At 41.8% G+C, this 21,747-nt stretch overlaps 4 protein-coding genes across 4 annotated transcripts; all 4 read left to right on the forward strand.

Moving 5' to 3' along the window:
* The first annotated feature begins 168 nt into the window (after positions 1–168).
* On the forward strand, positions 169–1,865 carry LOC109139944 (zinc finger protein 3 homolog). Its single transcript, XM_027289728.1, has 2 exons — positions 169–480; positions 628–1,865. The coding sequence occupies exons 1-2, from the start codon at positions 309–311 to the stop codon at positions 1,845–1,847; spliced, it is 1,392 nt and encodes a 463-aa protein (XP_027145529.1). The 5' UTR covers positions 169–308; the 3' UTR covers positions 1,848–1,865.
* Positions 1,866–3,204: 1,339 nt separating this feature from the next.
* On the forward strand, positions 3,205–4,849 carry LOC113747904 (zinc finger protein 391-like). The gene is made up of 2 exons (XM_027289734.1): positions 3,205–3,512; positions 3,660–4,849. The coding sequence occupies exons 1-2, from the start codon at positions 3,341–3,343 to the stop codon at positions 4,451–4,453; spliced, it is 966 nt and encodes a 321-aa protein (XP_027145535.1). The 5' UTR covers positions 3,205–3,340; the 3' UTR covers positions 4,454–4,849.
* A 1,547-nt stretch (positions 4,850–6,396) lies between these two features.
* On the forward strand, positions 6,397–9,788 carry LOC109139029 (zinc finger protein 595). The gene is made up of 2 exons (XM_019261262.2): positions 6,397–6,649; positions 8,014–9,788. Exons 1-2 carry the CDS (start codon positions 6,478–6,480, stop codon positions 9,225–9,227), a joined length of 1,386 nt encoding a protein of 461 aa, XP_019116807.2. The 5' UTR covers positions 6,397–6,477; the 3' UTR covers positions 9,228–9,788.
* Positions 9,789–9,952: 164 nt separating this feature from the next.
* LOC109140724 (zinc finger protein 567-like) lies at positions 9,953–20,108 on the forward strand. Its single transcript, XM_027289433.1, is given in 9 exon segments — positions 9,953–10,376; positions 10,524–10,937; positions 11,085–12,399; positions 16,477–16,822; positions 17,115–17,192; positions 18,644–18,829; positions 19,578–19,735; positions 19,737–20,012; positions 20,014–20,108. Coding segments are annotated over 9 exon segments (3,033 nt in total). The 5' UTR covers positions 9,953–10,204; the 3' UTR covers positions 20,102–20,108.
* The last annotated feature ends 1,639 nt before the right edge of the window (positions 20,109–21,747 follow it).

Below are 21,747 nucleotides of genomic sequence, written 5' to 3' on the forward strand. Positions count from 1 at the left end.
CTTGATTACAATACTGAACTTATTTTCTTCAAACATCTTCAACTGCATCGCCACTGAATATACGACAAAACTTTACAACATTTACTAATAATACTAAACACCAGTTTTAACTACCATCAACTGCAAGCGGAACATAATAACCTCCGCACATCCACCGTCGGAACTTAACAGTGTGACATCCAGAGGAAGTAAACAAACACTACAGCTGTTAGCAGTGTTAGCTCTGTGCACGCCACGTGAATGAATAAAGTGGAAGACGGCATTGTAGCGGTGACACAGTCAATTATTTCATTCGTAATTAAGCAACAATGTCTTCAGTTGAGTGTTTGAGAGAGTTTGTCAACGAGCGACTAACTGCTGCTGCTGAAGAAATATTTGGAGTTTTTATAAAAACTATCGTCGAGTACGAAGAAGAGATCTATCGTCAGCGCAAACTGCTGGATATCGTTTGGAAACCTGAAATAAAGTTACACAGGATAGGTGTGTTAAACTTTTACTAGTTAATCATTTATAATTATAGTTGTTAGATACAGCAGTGACGTTACTGCTACTAATTTACTCGCATGTCTGCATTTCCTCTTCACCATCACAGTAGTGTCACATTAATTTTGTTCTCTGTCCCTCCAGATCTCCAACAGCAACATGTCTGTGAGGAGGAAGAGGAGGAGGTTCTCACTGACCAGCAGCTCTGTAACCAGGAGAGGAGCTCCAGTCTGGACCAAGAGGACCCAGAGCCTGTACAGATTAAAGAGGAACAGGAGGAACTCTGCACCAGTCAGGAGGGAGAGGAGCTTGTGATGAAGGTGGAGGCTGATACCTTTGTGGTGACTCCTACTGATGAGGAAAGGGACCACAGTGAAGCAGAACCTGAAAGTGACCACCAGCTGCTGTTGAACAACTTTAATGCAGCTGAGAGCCAAGATCAGAAAGGACACAAGAATGAAGACTCTACTAGAGATGCAGCGTCAGAACAAAACAATCAACAGTATGAAAACAGAAGTCACAGTGACCTCGTCAACAACCCTAACTCGTCAGGGGCTGACAGTAATATTCACAAACACTCTTTTAAATGTGACACTTGTGGAAAGGATTGTAAATATAAGTCAGTACTTGTGAACCACATGAGAATACACACAGGTGAGAAGCCGTATATTTGCAAAACCTGCGGGAAAAGATTTCGTAGAATTTATTCATTGAAAATACATCAAAGCGTTCACACAGGTGAGAAGCCATATATTTGCACAACATGTGGGAAAAGATTTCGTAGAATTGATTCATTGACAATGCATCAAAGAGTTCACACAGGTGAGAAACCGTGTATTTGTACAACATGTGGGAGAGCTTTCAGACACAGTCGTACCTTGAGTGTACACATTAGATGCGTCCACAATAATGAGAAGCCATGTCTTTGCAAGATCTGTGGGAAAAGATTCAGTGTAGTAACAACATTGAAAAAGCATCAGAGAATCCACACAGCTGAGAAGCCATATATTTGTACAACATGTGGGAAAGCTTTCGCACAGGGATCTTATTTGAACAAACATATTAGATGCGTCCACAATAATGAGAAGCCATGCCTTTGCAAGATCTGTGGGAAAAGATTCAGTGTAGTAACAACATTGAAAAAGCATCAGAGAATCCACACAGGTGAGAAGCCGTATATTTGTACAACATGTGGGAAAGCTTTCACACAGAGATCTGATTTGAACAAACACATTAGATTCGTCCACAATAAAGAGAAGCCATGTCTTTGCAACGTCTGTGGGAAAAGATTCAGTAGAGCGTCAGCCTTGAAAATGCATCAGAGAATCCACAATGGTGAGAAGTCATACGCCTGCAACGTGTGAGAAAAGGTTCGCTGTTCTGACATACTTGAAAAAACATGCAGCAACACACACAGGTAAGGGGCCATACACTGCGACATGTGTAAGAAAACATACTGCGCCACATCTGACTTGAAAGAGCACATCAAAATCCATGCAGGTTAATAGCTGTTAACTCACAAATCATGTGACCTTACAGTCCATGAGAGGAGCCAACACTGGTGAGAGACCTTTGCAATGTTTGTTCATCGTCAGAACTGAAGAACTCACTGACTGTTTTGTATGACCATATGAGAAGTCCTATTGTATATAAATGTTCCTTAGTTTTGCTGTTTTATACTGTACACTACTTCACTGTGCCTGATTTATAGCTGAATTAGCAAACAGAATTATCAGAATTTGTGAAATGTCTTTTTCTACATAATATGTACGTTTGTATATATATACACACAGACACAGACATATTGAAATAAATGTTTACAAAGTCTAAATGTTGTGCACTTTTTGGAGTGCTGCTAATATACAGCTCTGTGATCAACACTGCTTGCTAAAGTTCTGAAGTTTCACGATATAGAAAGAATGGATTAAACAAAATGATATTTAAATTGGGTCACAGTTGTATAATTAACAATCATCTTTACTTCATTCACTTGTCTCATGATTGAAACAGATGTATTCATTAAAAACTTGTTGGTCACTAGAAGTGAAAAGCTGACTATCTTCAACAAGAGAAAAAGAAAATAGCTGTCTGCGCATAATGCTTTGTTTATGTGTGATGAGCAAACATTTTTTCTAACAGATTGCACATAGGTGCATAGTTACATACTAATACTAATACTATTATATACATATGGTTCACATTGAGATACTTGTCTGTGTTGCTAGTTGTTATTTTGATCCACTCTGACTTTTAGGTTATTTGAATACGGGTACCAAAGAACTGCCAGGACGGCGCCACTGTCAAGTGTGTTGATGTTTGTGTTGCAATGTAAGTTGAGGGAGTCATGTAGGATCGGGTGTCTCAGGTCCCATGTGGTGTTTGTTTAGGGGCCTCTCTTTTCTTCTGTCCCTCTCTTACACGAGAGTTATATTATTGTTGACTTTGACTGCATGTCTTGGGAGCATAACCTCCACTGTATATAAGGGCTTTCCCTGCATAGTTCAGGAGAGTTTCATTATTCGGCTGGAAGCTCTCCAAGTAACGTTTTACTTGATTACAATACGGAACTTATTTTCTTCAAACATCTTCAACTGCATCGCCACTGAATATACGACAAAACTTTACAACATTTACTAATAATACTAAATACCAGTTTTAACTACCATCAACTGCAAGCGGAACATAATAACCTCCGCACATCCACCGTCGGAACTTAACAGTGTGACATCCAGAGGAAGTAAACAAACACTACAGCTGTTAGCAGTGTTAGCTCTGTGCACGCCACGTGAATGAATAAAGTGGAAGACGGCATTGTAGCGGTGACACAGTCAATTATTTCATTCGTAATTAAGCAACAATGTCTTCAGTTGAGTGTTTGAGAGAGTTTGTCAACGAGCGACTAACTGCTGCTGCTGAAGAAATATTTGGAGTTTTTATAAAAACTATCGTCGAGTACGAAGAAGAGATCTATCGTCAGCGCAAACTGCTGGATATCGTTTGGAAACCTGAAATAAAGTTACACAGGATAGGTGTGTTAAACTTTTACTAGTTAATCATTTATAATTATAGTTGTTAGATACAGCAGTGACGTTACTGCTACTAATTTACTCGCATGTCTGCATTTCCTCTTCACCATCACAGTAGTGTCACATTAATTTTGTTCTCTGTCCCTCCAGATCTCCAACAGCAACATGTCTGTGAGGAGGAAGAGGAGGAGGTTCTCACTGACCAGCAGCTCTGTAACCAGGAGAGGAGCTCCAGTCTGGACCAAGAGGACCCAGAGCCTGTACAGATTAAAGAGGAACAGGAGGAACTCTGCACCAGTCAGGAGGGAGAGGAGCTTGTGATGAAGGTGGAGGCTGATACCTTTGTGGTGACTCCTACTGATGAGGAAAGGGACCACAGTGAAGCAGAACCTGAAAGTGACCACCAGCTGCTGTTGAACAACTTTAATGCAGCTGAGAGCCAAGATCAGAAAGGACACAAGAATGAAGACTCTACTAGAGATGCAGAGTCAGAACAAAACAATCAACAGTATGAAAACAGAAGTCACAGTGACCTCGTCAACAACCCTAACTCGTCAGGGGCTGACAGTAATATTCACAAACAGTCTTTTAAATGTGACACTTGTGGAAAGGATTGTAAATATAAGTCAGTACTTGTGAACCACATGAGAATACACACAGGTGAGAAGCCGTATATTTGCAAAACCTGCGGGAAAAGATTTAGTAGAATTGATTCATTGAAAATACATCAAAGCGTTCACACAGGTGAGAAGCCATATATTTGTACAATATGTGGGAAAGCTTTCGCACAGGGATCTGATTTGAACAAACACATTAGATCCGTCCACAATAAAGAGAAGCCCTACCTTTGCAAGATCTGTGGGAAAAGCTTCAGTAGAGCGTCAGCCTTGAAAAGGCATCAGAGAATCCACAATGGTGAGAAGTCATACGCCTGCATCGTGTGAGAAAAGGTTCGCTGTTCTGACACACTTGAAAAAACATGCAGCAATACACACAGGTAAGGGGCCATACACTGAAACGTGTAAGAAAACATACTGCGCCACATCTGACTTGAAAGAGCACATCAAAATCCATGCAGGTTAATAGCTGTTAACTCACAAATCATGTGACCTTACAGTCAATGAGAGGACCCAACACTGGTGAGAGACCTTTGCAATGTTTGTTCATCGTCAGAACTGAAGAACTCACTGACTGTATTGTATGACTATATGAGAAGTCCTATTGTATATAAATGTTCCTTAATTTTGCTGTTTTATAGCTGAATTAGCAAATAAAATTATCAGAATTTGAGAAAAAATGTTTATACATAATATGTATGTTTGTATATATACACACAGACACTGACATTGAAATAAATGTTTACAAAGTTTAAATGTGTAGTTTATATAAGTTATATAATAAACAATCATCTTTACTTCATTCACTTATCTCTTCTTATTGAAACAGATGTATTCATTAAAAACCTGTTGGTCACTGGAAGTGAAAAGCTGACTGTATCTTCAACAAGAGAAAAAGAAAATAGCTGTCTGCTCATAATGCTTTGTTTTTGTGTGATGAGCACACATCTTTTGTTACAGATTGTGCTGATTATTCCTGAAAGTTTACTGCATTTACTGATGATATTAAATACCAGTATAAATACCAGATATTTCAATACCATCAACTGAAAGCGGAACATAATAACTTCCGCACATCCACCGTCGGAAATTAATAGTGTGACATCCAGTGGAAGTAAATAAACAAATAGAATTCAGCCTAACAGTTCTGTGGACGACAATACCAGAATGGACGTTACAAGAAGCAAGAGTAGATCTAAAAATATGGGACATCAAAAGAAGAAATAAAACAGCGGACCTGGTACAGGAATTTTATAACTACACAGATGGAAAATATTGGGAATATATTTACTTATATACAGATGGATCAAAAGAACCAAAAAGAGGAGCAACAGGTGCAGCAGTGGTGGTTCCCAGTCATAATAACAAAGTATCAAAAAGAACATCAGATCATTAAAGCGTATATGTGGTGGAGCTATGTGCAATAGTATTGGCAATAGAATGGGTGGAGAACAGGGTGGATAGAAAGATAATCATATGTAGAGATTCAATCTCATCACTCTTGGGCATTAAAAACAGGGCAGAAAAAACACATCAGGAAATATTAGATGAAATACTGTTGAGGACATCCAGATTAACACAGCAGGGGAGGGAGGTGGTGTTCATGTGGGTACCAGCCCATTTAGGGATACAGGGGAATGAAAAAGCAGACAAAATTGCAAAGGAGGCAGCAAAGAAAGAGGAGGTGGAAATAATAGTAAAATCATCAAAAGCAGAAGGAAAAAGTTTAATAAGGAAAGAAATAATTAATCAATGGAAACAATATTGGAAAGTCCAGGAAAAGGGGAGACATTTATATAAACTACAGGATGAAGTAGGAGAGGTGGGGTGTTGTGGAGGTATCAGAGTGGAACAGGTGACAATGAGCAGACTAAGAATAGGGCACAGTAGATTGAATAGCACACTCAATATATAGTAGGGAAACATTCAACTGGTCTATGTAGCTGTGAGGAGAGAGAGACAGTGGAGCATGTGATGGTTGATTGTCAGGGATATGAAAGGGAGAGGGAAGAGATGATGGCAGGCTGCGGAGGACAGGAGCAGTGGAGAAAAGTGTCAAAAGTGTAATAGAATGTGGGAAATGTAGAGAAGGGAGGAAAATCATAATGAGATATCTTGTTTTAACTGGGTTAATAAAAATAATTTTAAAAAGGAAAAAGAAAAATGAAGTAGTAAAGAAGTAAAGTCCAGAAGATGGCGGTGTATGCAACTATAAGGATGCTGACTGCCGTAAAACACCAAAGAAGAAAGAAGAAGAAGTAAACAAACACTACAGCTGTTAGCAGCAGCAAGCGGAAGACGGCATTGTAGCGGAGACACAGTCAATTATTTCATTTGTAAATTAAGCAACAATGTCTTCAGTTGAGTGTTTGAGAGAGTTTGTCGAAGAGCGACTAACTGCTGCTGCTGAAGAAATATTTGGAGTTTTTATAAAAACTATCGTCGAGTACGAAGAAGAGATCTATCGTCAGCGCAAACTGCTGGATATCGTTTGGAAACCTGAAATAAAGTTACACCGGATAGGTTTGTAAAACTTTTACTAACTAACATTTTTGTTTTTAGGGGTTTTTTTTTTGTTGTTGTTACTTTTTATTGCACATGTATTACATGACATACATGTATCATATAGTCATACTAGGAAAGTACAATAGGTGATGCTTCTGCAGGTTCACGTGTTCCAACATATAATCAAGTCCACACACTTTTTCAAGAAATATTTCTTCCTCCTTGTTAAAAGGAGAAAACGTGAAACACGTGCAGCATTGGATGCATGCATTTAGTATCAGTTGTGGAGAAATTGCTGAAGTCAGTGGTCAATGGTGAGGTCAGGAAGGAAGAAAGTGTTCAGGAGCCTCTGGTGTCTTATGCTGTATTATTTATTGACGCTTGGCCAAGGAGAATTAGAGACACTGTTAAAGTTCATCAGAAGTGCCTGAGTCGGTCTCACATTCTGCCGAACTCGTGCTGGTGGATAGACTTTAAACCCCAAAATAACACCACAAATACTATACATCCAGAATTAGTCAAAGAGAATGTTTTTTACTCATGGAGGCGTTATTGTCAACATATTCTAGTCTGGAGACACAGATGTCCGCTTACGCAGATTGGAACGTCAACGGCCAGCTATCTATTATGTCTAGGAAGGCAGCAATAGGTCTCTTCGACCCTGGCCACCACAGTGTTGAGATAGACTGCCACCTGCCGTTCCCAACTAAAGCCAAACAACTAACACTGCTGAGGACCTCAAGGCCCACACGTGACCTCGTATTACCTCAGGATAGAAAATTCCAAAACAACATAGAGTCACCATAACAGTGAGCGAGCACTAGCCTCGATAAAGCTGTTAATCAGAGGAATAAAAGTTATTTCCTGATAGTTTCACAGAGGTTACATTCAGCACGTATAGACATGCCCACTGCAACCCACCTCAGCTCCCCTAACCCTCCCCCCACCACCAGTCAACCCTGCTAGGAGTTGCTGCAATCCCTGAGCCTATGTGAATCCCAAGGAAATCAAATTCCTATCCATCCTAATGTAAGGAGCTATACCCAGTATGTAAAGTTCTGGCTTTAAAGTGAAATTAATACTCACAACATGTTACATTTTCATTTGACTATTCTTTCAGAAATCTAAAACATTTGGATCTTTGATCTTCTAATCAAATTTTCTCCATTTTGGGCTACTAATTACGTTATGTTCTCCTTTAAATGGTTCTTCCCATTGTTTATCTGTGCTAAACCTGTTTTAATAACATAAAAATGAGGAAAACCATTCATACATAATCACAATTGTTAGATACATCAGTAACGTTATTGCTACTAATTTACTTGCATGTCTGCATTTGCTATTCACCATCACTGTAGTGTCACATTCCTTTTGAATTTCAGATCTCCAACAGCAACATGTCTGTGAGGAGGAAGAGGAGGAGGTTTTCACTGACCAGCAGCTCTGTAACCAGGAGAGGAGCTCCAGTCTGGACCAAGAGGACCCAGAGCCTGTACAGATTAAAGAGGAACAGGAGGAACTCTGCACCAGTCCGGAGGGAGAGGAGCTTGTGATGAAGGTGGAGGCTGATACCTTTGTGGTGATTCCTACTGATGAGGAAAGGGACCACAGTGAAGCAGAACCTGAAAGTGACCACCAGCTGCTGTTGAACAACTGTAATGCAGCTGAGAGCCAAGATCAGAAAGGACACAAGAATGAAGACTCTACTAGAGATGCAGAGTCAGAACAAAACAATCAACAGTATGAAAACAAAAGTCACAGTGACCTCGTCAACAACCCTAACTCATCAGGGGCTGACAGTAATATTCACAAACACTCTTTTAAATGTAACACTTGTGGAAAGGATTATAAGTATAAGTCAGTACTTCTGAAACACATGAGAATACACACAGGTGAGAAGCCGTACCTTTGCAAAACCTGCGGGAAAAGATTTTGTAGAATTTATTCATTGAAAATACATCAAAGAGTTCACACAGGTGAGAAGCCGTATATTTGCACAACATGTGGGAGAGCTTTTAGATACAGTAGTGCCTTGAATGTACACAATAGACGTGTCCACAATAATGAGAGGCCGTACCTTTGCAAGATCTGTGGGAAAAGATTCAGTGAAGTGCCAACATTGAAAGAGCATCAGATGATCCACACTGGTGAGAAGCCGTATATTTGTACAACATGTGGGAAAGCTTTCACACAGAGTAAAGCCTTGAACATCCACATTAGATGCGTCCACAATGGTAAGAGGCCGTGCAAGATCTGTGGGAAAAGACTCAGTTGCCAGTCAGCATTGAAAAAGCATCAGAGAATCCACACAGGTGAGAAGCCATATATTTGTACAACATGTGGGAAATCTTTCAGACAGAGTAGTACCTTGAACGTCCACATTAGACATGTCCACAATAATGAGAAGCCATGCCTTTGCAAGATTTGTGGGAAAAGATTTAGTAAAGTGTCAACATTGAAAAAGCATCAGAGAATCCACACAGGTGAGAAGCCGTGTATTTGTACATGTGGGAAAGCTTTCAGACAGAGTAGTGCCTTGAATGTCCACATTAGATGCGTCCACACCAGTGAGAGGCCGTACACCTGCAACGTGTAAGAAAACATTTGTTGTTCTGACACAATGGAAAAAACATACTACGCCACATCCGACTTGAAAAAAGACATCAACATACATACAGGTTAATTGCTTACAGTCCATGAGAGGAGCCAACACTGGTGAGAGACCTTTGCAGTGTTTGTCAAAATGTATAAGTCACAGTCAAGTAGATTTGTATTTGCAAAACATGGGAGACAATTCATTTCCAGTGGTTTGTGGTCAGAACTGAAGAACTCACTGACTGTATTGTATGACCGTATGAGAAGTCCTATTGTATATAAATGTTCCTTATTTTTGCTGTTTTATACTGTTCACTACTTCACTGTGCCTGATTTATAGCTGAATTAGCAAATTGAATTATCAGAATATGTGAAATATTGTTTTTATACATAATATGTATGTTTGCATATATACACACAGAGCACTGCTTATATACAACTCTGTGATCAACACTGCTTGCTAAAGTTCTGAAGTTTCACGATACAGAAAGAATGGATTAAACAAAATGATATTTAAATTGGGTCAGAGAGTTATATAATAAACAATCATCTTTACTTCATTCACTTGTCACTTTTGATTGAAAGAGATGTATTCATTAAAAACTTGTTGGTCACTGGAAGTGAAAAGCTGACTGTATCTTTAACAAGAGAAAAAGAAAATAGCTGTCTGCTCATAATGCTTTGTTTATGTGTGATGAGCAAACATCTTTTGTTACAGATTGTGCTGATTATTCTTGTAACTTTACAACATTTGCTAATAATACTAAACACCAGTTTTAACTACCATCAACTGCAAGCGGAACATAATAACCTCCGCACATCCACCGTCGGAACTTAACAGTGTGACATCCAGCGGAAGTAAACAAACACTACAGCTGTTAGCAGCGTTAGCTCTGTGCACGCCACGTGAATGAATGAAGTGGAAGACGGCATTGTAGCGGAGACACAGTCAATTATTTCATTCGTAATTAAGCAACAATGTCTTCAGTTGAGTGTTTGAGAGAGTTTGTCAACGAGCGACTAACTGCTGCTGCTGAAGAAATATTTGGAGTTTTTATAAAAACTATCGTCGAGTACGAAGAAGAGATCTATCGTCAGCGCAAACTGCTGGATATCGTTTGGAAACCTGAAATAAAGTTACACAGGATAGGTGTGTTAAACTTTTACTAGTTAATCATTTATAATTATAGTTGTTAGATACAGCAGTGACGTTACTGCTACTAATTTACTCGCATGTCTGCATTTCCTCTTCACCATCACAGTAGTGTCACATTAATTTTGTTCTCTGTCCCTCCAGATCTCCAACAGCAACATGTCTGTGAGGAGGAAGAGGAGGAGGTTCTCACTGACCAGCAGCTCTGTAACCAGGAGAGGAGCTCCAGTCTGGACCAAGAGGACCCAGAGCCTGTACAGATTAAAGAGGAACAGGAGGAACTCTGCACCAGTCAGGAGGGAGAGGAGCTTGTGATGAAGGTGGAGGCTGATACCTTCGTGGTGACTCCTAATGATGAGGAAAGGGACCACAGTGAAGCAGAACCTGAAAGTGACCACCAGCTGCTGTTGAACAACTGTAATGCATCTGAGAGCCAAGATCAGAAAGGATACAAGACTGAAGACTCTACTAGAGATGCAGAGTCAGAAGAAGAGATCTATCGTCAGCGCAAACTGCTGGATATCGTTTGGAAACCTGAAATAAAGTTACACAGGATAGGTGTGTTAAACTTTTACTAGTTAATCATTTATAATTATAGTTGTTAGATACAGCAGTGACGTTACTGCTACTAATTTACTCGCATGTCTGCATTTCCTCTTCACCATCACAGTAGTGTGACATTAATTTTGTTCTCTGTCCCTCCAGATCTCCAACAGCAACATGTCTGTGAGGAGGAGGAGGAAGAGGAGGAGGTTCTCACTGACCAGCAGCTCTGTAACCAGGAGAGGAGCTCCAGTCTGGACCAAGAGGACCCAGAGCCTGTACAGAATAAAGAGGAACAGGAAGAACTCTGCACCAGTCAGGAGGGAGAGGAGCTTGTGATGAAGGTGGAGGCTGATACCTTTGTGGTGACTCCTACTGATGAGGAAAGGGACCACAGTGAAGCAGAACCTGAAAGTGACCACCAGCTGCTGTTGAACAACTGTAATGCAGCTGAGAGCCAAGATCAGAAAGGACACAAGAATGAAGACTCTACTAGAGATGCAGAGTCAGAACAAAACAATCAACAGTATGAAAACAGAAGTCACAGTGACCTCGTCAACAAACCTAACTCGTCAGGGGCTGACAGTAATATTCACAAACACTCTTTTAAATGTGACACTTGTGGAAAGGATTGTAAACATAAGTCAGTACTTGTGAACCACATGAGAATACACACAGGTGAGAAGCCGTACCTTTGCAAAACCTGCGGGAAAAGATTTTGTAGAATTTATTCATTGAAAGTACATCAAAGAGTTCACACAGGTGAGAAGCCGTATATTTGCAAGATCTGTGGGAAAAGATTCAGTTTAGTAACAACATTGAAAAAGCATCAAAGAGTTCACACAGGTGAGAAGCCGTATATTTGTACAACATGTGGGAAAGCTTTCACACAGGGATCTAATTTGAACGCCCACATTAGATGCGTCCACAATAATGAGAAGCCATGTCTTTGCAAGATCTGTGGGAAAAGATTCAGTGAAGAGTCAACATTGAAAAAGCATCAGAAATTTCACACAGGTGAGAAGCCATATATTTGTACAACATGTGGGAAAGATTTCACACAGGGATCTGATTTGAAGAAACACATTAGATTCGTCCACAATAAAGAGAAGCCGTATATTTGCAAAACCTGCGGGAAAAGATTTAGTAGAATTGATTTATTGAAAGTACATCAAAGAGTTCACACAGGTGAGAAGCCGTATATTTGCAAGATCTGTGGGAAAAGATTCAGTGTAGTAACAACATTGAACCAGCATCAGAGAGTTCACACAGGTGAGAAGCCATATATTTGTACATGTGGGAAAGCTTTTGCACAGGGATCTAATTTGAACGCCCACATTAGATTCGTCCACAATAAAGAGAAGCCGTATATTTGCAAGATCTGTGGGAAAAGATTCAGTGTAGTAACAACATTGAACCAGCATCAGAGAGTTCACACAGGTGAGAAGCCATATATTTGTACATGTGGGAAAGCTTTGCACGGGATCTAATTTGAACAACAACATTAGATTCAGGTCCACACAATAAAGAGAAGCCCTACCTGCAGATCTGTGGGAAAAGATTCAGTAGAGCGTCAGCCTGTGAAAAAGCATAGCAGACATCCACAATGGTGAGAAGTCATACGCCTGCAACGTGTGAGAAAAGGTTCGCTGTTCTGACACACTTGAAAAAACATGCAGCAACACACACAGGTAAGGGGCCATACACTGCGACATGTGTAAGAAAACATACTGCGCCACATCTGACTTGAAAGAGCACATCAAAATCCATGCAGGTTAATAGCTGTTAACTCACAAATCATGTGACCTTACAGTTAATGAGAGGAGCCAACACTGGTGAGAGACCTTTGCAATGTTGTTTCATCGTCAGACTGAAGAACTCACTGACTGTATTGTATGACCATATGAGAAGTCCTATTGTATATAAATGTTCCTTAATTTTGCTGTTTTATACTGTTCACTACTTCACTGTGCCTGATTTATAGCTGAATTAGCAAATAGAATTATCAGAATATGTGAAATGTCATTTATACATAATATGTATGTTTGTATATATACACACAGACATGCTGAACTAAATGTTTACAAAGTTTAAATGTTGTGTACTTTTTGGAGTACTGCTAATATACAGCTCTGTGATCAACACTACTTGCTAAAGTTCTGAAGTTTCACGATACAGAAACAATGGATTAAACAAAATGATATTTAAATTGGGTCAGAGAGTTATTATAAATAAACATCATTTACTTTACTCATTCCGTGTCACTTTGATTGAAAGAGATGTATTCATTAAACTTGTTGGTCACTGGAAGTGAAAAGCTGACTGTATCTTTAACAAGAGAAAAAGAAAATAGCTGTCTGCTCTAATGCTTGTTTATGTGTGATGAGCAAACATCTTTTGTTACAGATTGTGCTGATTATTCTTGTAACTTTACAACATTTGCTAATAATACTAAACACCAGTTTTAACTACCATCAACTGCAAGCGGAACATAATAACCTCCGCACATCCACCGTCGGAACTTAACAGTGTGACATCCAGCGGAAGTAAACAAACACTACAGCTGTTAGCAGCGTTAGCTCTGTGCACGCCACGTGAATGAATAAAGTGGAAGACGGCATTGTAGCGGAGACACAGTCAATTATTTCATTCGTAATTAAGCAACAATGTCTTCAGTTGAGTGTTTGAGAGAGTTTGTCAACGAGCGACTAACTGCTCTGCTGCTGTGAAGAAATATTTGGAGTTTTTTATAAAAAACATCGTCGAGTACGAAGAAGAGATCTATCGTCAGCGCAAACTGCTGGATATCGTTTGGAAACCTGAAATAAAGTTACACAGGATAGGTGTGTTAACTTTTACTAGTTAATCATTTATAATTATAGTTGTTAGATACAGCAGTGACGTTACTGCTACTATTACTCGCATGTCTGTCATGCATTCCTCTTCACCATCACAGTAGTGTCAATTAATTTTGTTCTCTGTCCCTCGACGCGAGATCGAAAGGCAACATGTCTGTGAGGAGGAAGAGGAGGAGGTTCTCACTGACCAGCAGCTCTGTAACCAGGAGAGGAGCTCCAGTCTGGACCAAGAGGACCCAGAGCCTGTACAGATTAAAGAGGAACAGGAGGAACTCTGCACCAGTCAGGAGGGAGAGGAGCTTGTGATGAAGGTGGAGGCTGATACCTTTGTGGTGACTCCTACTGATGAGGAAAGGGACCACAGTGAAGCAGAACCTGAAAGTGACCACCAGCTGCTGTTGAACAACTTTAATGCAGCTGAGAGCCAAGATCAGAAAGGACACAAGAATGAAGACTCTACTAGAGATGCAGAGTCAGAAGAAGAGATCTATCGTCAGCGCAAACTGCTGGATATCGTTTGGAAACCTGAAATAAAGTTACACAGGATAGGTGTGTAAAACTTTTACTAACTAACATCATTGTTTTTTTTTTTGTTGTTGTTTTTTACTTTTTATTGCACATGTATTCCATGACATACATGTATCATATAGCTATACTAGGAAAGTACAATAGGTGATGCTTCTGCAGGTTCACGTGTTCCAACATATAATCAAGTCCACACACTTTGTCAAGGAATATTTCTTCCTCCTTGTTAAAAGGAGAAAACGTGAAACATGTGCAGCATTAGATGCATGCATTTATGCATTTAGTATCAGCTGTACTGCAGTAAGTGCAAAAAGACAACAAAAATATGATAAAGAAGAATTAGGTGAATAGAGTTCTGACATTGTCTTTACCATCTATCTGATTTTAACTGTAACCTTGCTGAGGTTTTGTCCATGATGAAGACATTTTTTACCCTATCTCTCCATTCCATTATACTGGGGGCTTGTGGCTTCAACCAGAAAGCTGTAGTTGTTTTCTTTGCTTAACAGCAGAATGCTCAGTTAGCGCAGATTCACACAGGATCATGCGCCGCGGCCAAAACTGAAGTTTCTTCATTCATTTCAGTGGGGGTCATGCGTTTCTGCATCAGCCCTCAGCAACACAGGGGTTGAGAAGTTGAGCCAGATTAAACTTTTGGAAAAAACAGAGCCTGACATCACATTTCGTGAGCCAAGCAGACACTCGGATCGGTCAAACCTCCACAGAAAGCCTGAAATGTCTCTGAAGCAGTTTGTAATGAAACATCTACTGATGCTTCGCTGGGGCACATCATCAGTGATGGACCTGAGATCACTGAGTGTTTCGGGCCTTCCGAACATCAGACACCCTCTCAGGCGGCCCAGCTGAGGTTCATGACGCCTCAGCTTGTGCCCCAGCAGCATTTAACCACAGATCCGCTCTCTTTATCCAGAGCCACCTAGAGGCTTTCTCTGATGCCTCTGTGTTGTTCCGGATGGCCCTTCTCTCTCCTGTGATGCTCAATGCAGTGTAGGCCCTGCACAGAGACTGTCCGGCAAAGCCTCTGCACCCTACCTCGACAGGCAAACACCTAGCCTTCCAGCCTCGTCTGTGGCAGTCGCTGACTAGGCCGTCATATTTCCCCCTCTTCCACTCAAAGGCCTCTCCATTCGCTCTTCCCACAGCACAGTGAGCTCCAGCATGACAACACTCTTTGTTGCCTCTGACCTCAAAATGATGTCAGGTCTGAGTGTGGTCTTATCAACATGGTGGGGGAACTTGAGTTGGCTGCCCAAGTCCACTGACAGCTGCCAGTCCTGTGCAATGTTGAGAAGCCCTGAAGTTGCTCTTGGTGTTGTACTTGGCTTCTCCCCAGCTCTGACAAAGTTGATTGCTCTCTTTGTGGGTTTTGACCTCCGACAGCTGGTGATGCCACTATAGATGCTCTCTGAGATGGTCTTGAGCACCTGACGTGACGGCATCGGTAACGGCCATCCCCCAGAGCTTTTGGGCAGCAACTCAATATGTGCTCGAGGGTCCCCTTTCTTTGGCAAAGAGGCATGCTGGATGGTCGAACAAACCCCAGCAGTGCAAGTTGGAAGGGCGGAGTACATCGTAGACGGCCTGGACTAAGACTGAGTGGGTGGCTCTGCCTGCCAAAGGTCAGTCCACAAGATCTACCTCTCCGCACCTTGCTCCCATCTCATCCAGGCGCTTGTTGTCTCATTCCCACTGCTCTGCTGGATCTCTCCTCTTCGATCACTGCTCTCACCTCATTCTGGACTAGTTGCCTCCGCTCCTTTCCCCGAGCCTTGTCAAAACGGGGGGATGCTATGGTTCCGAGACCCGCTCTTCCTCAGTCCTGACTGCTACTCCTGCCCCAGATACTTTTGGATCCGCTGACTCGCTGAATTGCAACACCTTCCTTGCATGCAAAACCTTGAACTCCTCCTCAATGGATTTCAAGGTGAGTGTTAGTTTGCAGGTGTTTCCATAGAGGGCGATGTTGCTCAAGCTCCTCGGCAGTCCAACCATCTCCTCAGTAGGCAACTGACTCTCCTTTCCAGATCTAAGATGGTAGTGATCGGAAACTCATAGAGGAGCAATGGCCACAGTATCCTTGGCAGAATCCCGTGTTGGTAAATCCATGCTTTGAATTTTCCTGGGAGGCCTGTCTTGTCGACATCCTTCAGCCATCCCTCTAACTTCTCACAAGTGTTCTTGATGGAGGCTGAATCCCTGAGGCTGCTGTCGAAGAACTTTCCCAAGCTCTTTATCGGCTTCTCAGAGATGGTGGGGATTGGTGTTCCTGAGATAGAGAAGCGGAACTTGTCTGCTACTCTGCCCTTCTTCAAGACCAAGGATCTTGACTTTGTTTGCTTGAAAGACATCCTGGCCCATTCCATTAGCCTCTCCAGCCCCGTCAAGATCCATCTGCCTCAAGGCACTGACTCGGTGGTTACTGTTAGGTCATCCATGAAGGCACGGATAGGTGGTTGGCAGATCCCAGATTTGGACTTGGGACCTCTGCACAGTCTGGTTCGGCTGATTTCCCCAACATGTTCATCGCTAGAGTGAACAGGACCACTGAAATGGTGCAGCCTGTGATGATCCCACCCTCCAATCTGTGCCACTAGATGTTGTTATCCTGCTGAGACCCTCGGGCTGAAATCACCGTACTAATCCAGGATGAGCTCTCTTACTGCAGCGGGAACATGGTGCCTCTCCAATGTTTCGAGGACTAACGTGTGGGGCATCGAGCCTAGTGCATTGGCCAGATCTAACCACAGCACCACCAGATCAATCGATTGTTCTCCCTTGCCTCTCTGAGGATCTGAGTGACCACGCCAGTGTGCTCAAAGCATCCTGGTACGCCGGGGATGCCACCCTTCTGCATGGAGGTGTCGAGGTATCGATGTATCAGTCGCTTAGCTAAAATGCTGAAGAAAATCTTCCCTTCGACACTGAGCAGCGAGATTATTCTGAACTGGCTGATCGTCTTGGAGTCCTCCTCTTTAGGAATCCACACTCCCTCTGCAAACCGCCTGCTGGTACTGTTTCCCTCTTCTCCAGATGAGCCTCAAGATCTTCCAAAGCCGGTACAGCAACTTGGGACAGTGCTTATAGACCTTGTAGGACGTTCCGCTTGGTCCTGGTGCTGACCTGGACCTTGCTTTCCGCACCAACTCCTGAACTTCTTTCAGTAGTGGCTCCCTCAGATCGAAGGCCTCAGCAGGCTCTGGCGGTCTTTTTACAGCCTTGCACTGTCCTAGCTCTTGGTCTCGGGTGGGGTCACTGAAGGTGTCGTGGAGGTGGTGGTCGACTTCCTCCTTCGACAGGCCAGTCGTCCACTTCGTTTCTGTCCAAGAAGCTCCTTCATGAAGCCGAAAGGGTGGTTGATGAAGGCAGCCCGCTTCCTAGCCCTCTCCCTCCGGCGTCTCCTGTGTTGTTCTGCTGTGCACAGGTTTAGGAGCCTCTCCCTGAGCATGAGATGGAGCTCTACCACAGGTGCACGCTCCTCTTCACATGCTGCCCTGTGCTGTTTCTTCAAGGCTTTTGAGTTCTGTCCTGATGTTATGGATTTTAACTACCCTCTGGTTCTTGAAGTAAGGCTGCTTGGCCGCCCTTTCCTCCTCAACATCAAACCTCTTAGCAGCCATACTCACTATGATGGTCGTCATAGTCTGAAGCCTCCTCTCAACATCTCCTTTGGCTGTTGCTTCCAGCACCTTGTTCACATCCTTGTCAAAAGCCACTCTGCTGTTTTAGAGGCTTGGGGCCATCTGATCCTTCTCTTCTCGAACTGCCTGTTCGAAAGGACTGTTTGCACCACTTGGAGGCCCTGGGCTCTGTGGGGTACTTCCGGGCCCGGCTCCTCTTCTGTCTCACCAGGCTCTAGAGCTGTGCATTTTGGTGTTTGCAGTCGCTCCTTACATTTCATCCTAGTTTGATGGATCTTTAGGCCCTTCTCATTCTTGCAGATCTTTCCGCACTAGCACTCTTTACCCGTCAACGTTTGTCTATTGCTGTTGAGATTCATGGACTAAACTCTGATAATCTACCTGTGAGTGTGTTGTGACTTTGTTTGTTTCATGTACCCAGCTTCTAAATCCGGATCTGACTTGTAATTTACGCCACAAAATAATGACACAGAGAAGTTTAATTTTGATGATGAGAGAGAGAGAGAGCTTTGGTCAAGACACATAGAGTAACAATAACAGTGAGCGAGCACCAGCCTTGATAAAGCTGTTAATCAGAGGAATAAAAAGTTATTTCCTGTTTATTTCTCAGCAGTTACATTTAGCACATATAGACATGCCCACGGCAACCCACCTCACCTTTTGTTCTCTGTCCTTCCAGATCTCCAACAGCAACATGTCTGTGAGGAGGAAGGGGAGGAGGTTCTCACTGACCAGCGCTCTGAACAGGAGAGGAGCTCCGTCTGGACCAGAGGACCCAGACCTGTACAGAGAAAGGGAACAGGAGACTCTGCACCAGTCAGGAGGGAGAAAGGAGCTTGTGATAAGGTGGAGCGGATACCTTGTGGTGACTCCTACTGATGAGGAAAGGGACCACAGTGGAAGCAGAACCTGAAAAGTTGACCACCAGCTGCCTGGTTTGAAACAACTGTTAATGCCGCGGAGAGCCAAGATCAGAAAGGATACAAGATGAAGACTCACGAGAGATGCAGAGTTCAGAAAAAACAATCCAACAGTAGAAAACAGAAGTCACAGGAACGTTGTCTACAAACCCTAACTAGCGTCAGGGGGCTGACAGTAATATTCACAAACAATCTTTAAATGTGACCTGTGGAAAAGGATTGTTAAATATTACAGTCAGTATTGTGACCACATGAGAATACCACAGATGAAAGCCGTATTTTTGCAAACCTGCGGTAAAGATTTTGTAGAGTTTCTTTATTGAAATACACAAAGAGTTCACACAGGTGGAAACCGGTATTTGTAAACATGTGGTAAGCTTTCAGAACAGAGTAGTACCTTGAATACCCACATTATGACATGTCCACATAATGAGAGCCATGCCTTTGCAAGATCTGTGGGAAAAGATTGCAGTAGAAGTGTCAACAATTGAAAATGCATCAGAATCCACACAGGTGAGAAGCCAGGATATTTGTACAACAGTGTGGAAAGCTTTCACACAGAATCTTAATTGAACGCGCACATAGATGCGTCCCAAAATGAGAAGCCATCTTTGCAAGATCTGTGGGAAAAGATTCATGGAGTAAAAACTTGAAAGAAGTCAGAGAATCCAGCACAGGTGAGAAGCCGTATAGTTGTACAACAATGTGGGAGAGCTTTTCAGATACAGTCGTACCTTGAGTATACACATTAGATGCGTCCACAATAATGAGAGGCTGTACCTTTGCAAGATCTGTGGGAAAAGATTCAGTGTAGTAACAACATTGAAAATGCATCAGAGAGTTCACACGGTGAAAGCCGTATATTTGCACATCATGTGGGAAAGCTTTTGCACAGAGAAGTAACTTGAATTACCACGTTAGAAATGTCCACAATAAAGAGAAGCCCTACCTTTGCAAGATCTGTGGGAAAAGATTCAGTAGAGTGTCAACATTGAAAACGCATCAGAGAGTTCATACAGGTGAGAAGCCATATATTTGTACAACATGTGGGAAAGCTTTTTCACAGGGATGTCATCTGAAAATCCACATTAGACGTGTCCACAATGGTGAGAAGCCGTACGCTTGCAACGTGTGAGAAAAGGTTCATTGTTCTGACACACTTGAAAAAACATGCAGCAACACACACAGGTAAGGGGCCTTACATGAAACAGTGGTAAGAAAACATACTGCGCCACATCTGACTGAAAGAGCACATCAAAATCCATGCAGGTTAATAGCTGTTAACTCACAAATCATGTGACCTTACAGTCCATGAGAGGAGCCAACACTGGTGAGAGACCTTTGCAATGTTTGGGTCCAGAACGTGAAGAACCACTGACTGTTTTTGTATGACAATATGAGAACTCCTATTGTACATAAATGTTCCTTAGTTTTGCTGTTTTATACTGTACACTACTTCACTGTGCCTGATTTATAGCTGAATTAGCAAATAGAATTATCAGAATATGTGAAATGTTGTTTTTTATACAGAATATGTATGTTTGTATATATACACACACAGACAGACACACTGAAATAAATGTTTACGAAGTGTAAATGTTGTGTACTTTTTGGAGTACTGCTAATATACAGCTCTGTGATCAACACTGCTTGCTAAAGTTCTGAAGTTTCACGATACAGAAAATGGATTCAACAATGATATTAAATTTGGACAGAGAGTTTATATAATAAACAATCATCTTTACTTCATTCACTTGTCTCTTTTGGATTGAAAGAGATGTATTCAATTAAAAACGTGTTGGTCACTAGAAGTGAAAAGCTGACTGTATCTTCAACAAGAGAAAAAGAAAAGCTGTCACTCATAATGCTTTGTTTATGTGTGATAAGCAAATATCTTTTGTTACAGATTGTGCTGATTATTCTTGAAACTGAGGTGTCTGCACATAGGTGCATATTACATACTAATATTAGTACTATATCACACATATGGTTTACAATGAGATACTTGTCTATGTCGCTGGCTGTTTATTTTTCCATCCTGACTTTGAAGGTTATTTGGATAAGGGGACCAAAGAACCCAGGACGGCCCACTGTCAAGTGTGTTGACGTTTGTGTTTGCAATGAAAGTTGAGGGAGTCAGTAGGATCGGGTGTCTCAGGTCCCGTGTTTTTTTTTTAGGGGCCTCTCTTTCTTCTGTACCTCTCTCTATATGCGAGTTATATTATTGCTGACTTTGACTGGCATGTCCTGGGAGCATAACCCCTCACTGTATATAAGGGCTTTCCCTGCATAGTTCAGGAGAGTTCATTATTCGGCTGGAAGCTCTCCAAGTAACGTGTTACTTGATTACAATACTGGAACTTATTTTCTTCAAAACATCTTTCAACTGCAAGCGCCACTGAATACGACAAAAACTTACACATTTGCTAATAATACAAACACCAGTTTTAATACCATCTACTCATCTGCAAGCGGAACATAATAACCTCCGCACATCCACCGTCGGAACTTAACAGTGTGACATCCAGCGGAAGTAAACAAACACACAGCTGTTAGCAGCGTTAGATCTGTGCACCCACGTGAATGAATAAGTGGAAGACGGCATTGTAAGCGGACACACAGTCAATTATTTCATTCGTAATTAAGCAACAATGTCTTCAGTTGAGTGTTTGAGAGAGTTTGTCAACGAGCGACTAACTGCTGCTGCTGAAGAAATATTTGGAGTTTTTATAAAAACTATCGGCGAGTACGAAGAAGAGATCTATCGTCAGCGCAAACTGCTGGATATCGTTTGGAAACCTGAAATAAAGTTACACACAGGATGAGTGTGTTAAATTTTACTAGTTAATATCATTTATAATTA

This window comes from Larimichthys crocea, chromosome XVI, assembly GCF_000972845.2.
Source record: "Larimichthys crocea isolate SSNF chromosome XVI, L_crocea_2.0, whole genome shotgun sequence".
NCBI classification, from domain to species: domain Eukaryota; kingdom Metazoa; phylum Chordata; class Actinopteri; family Sciaenidae; genus Larimichthys; species Larimichthys crocea.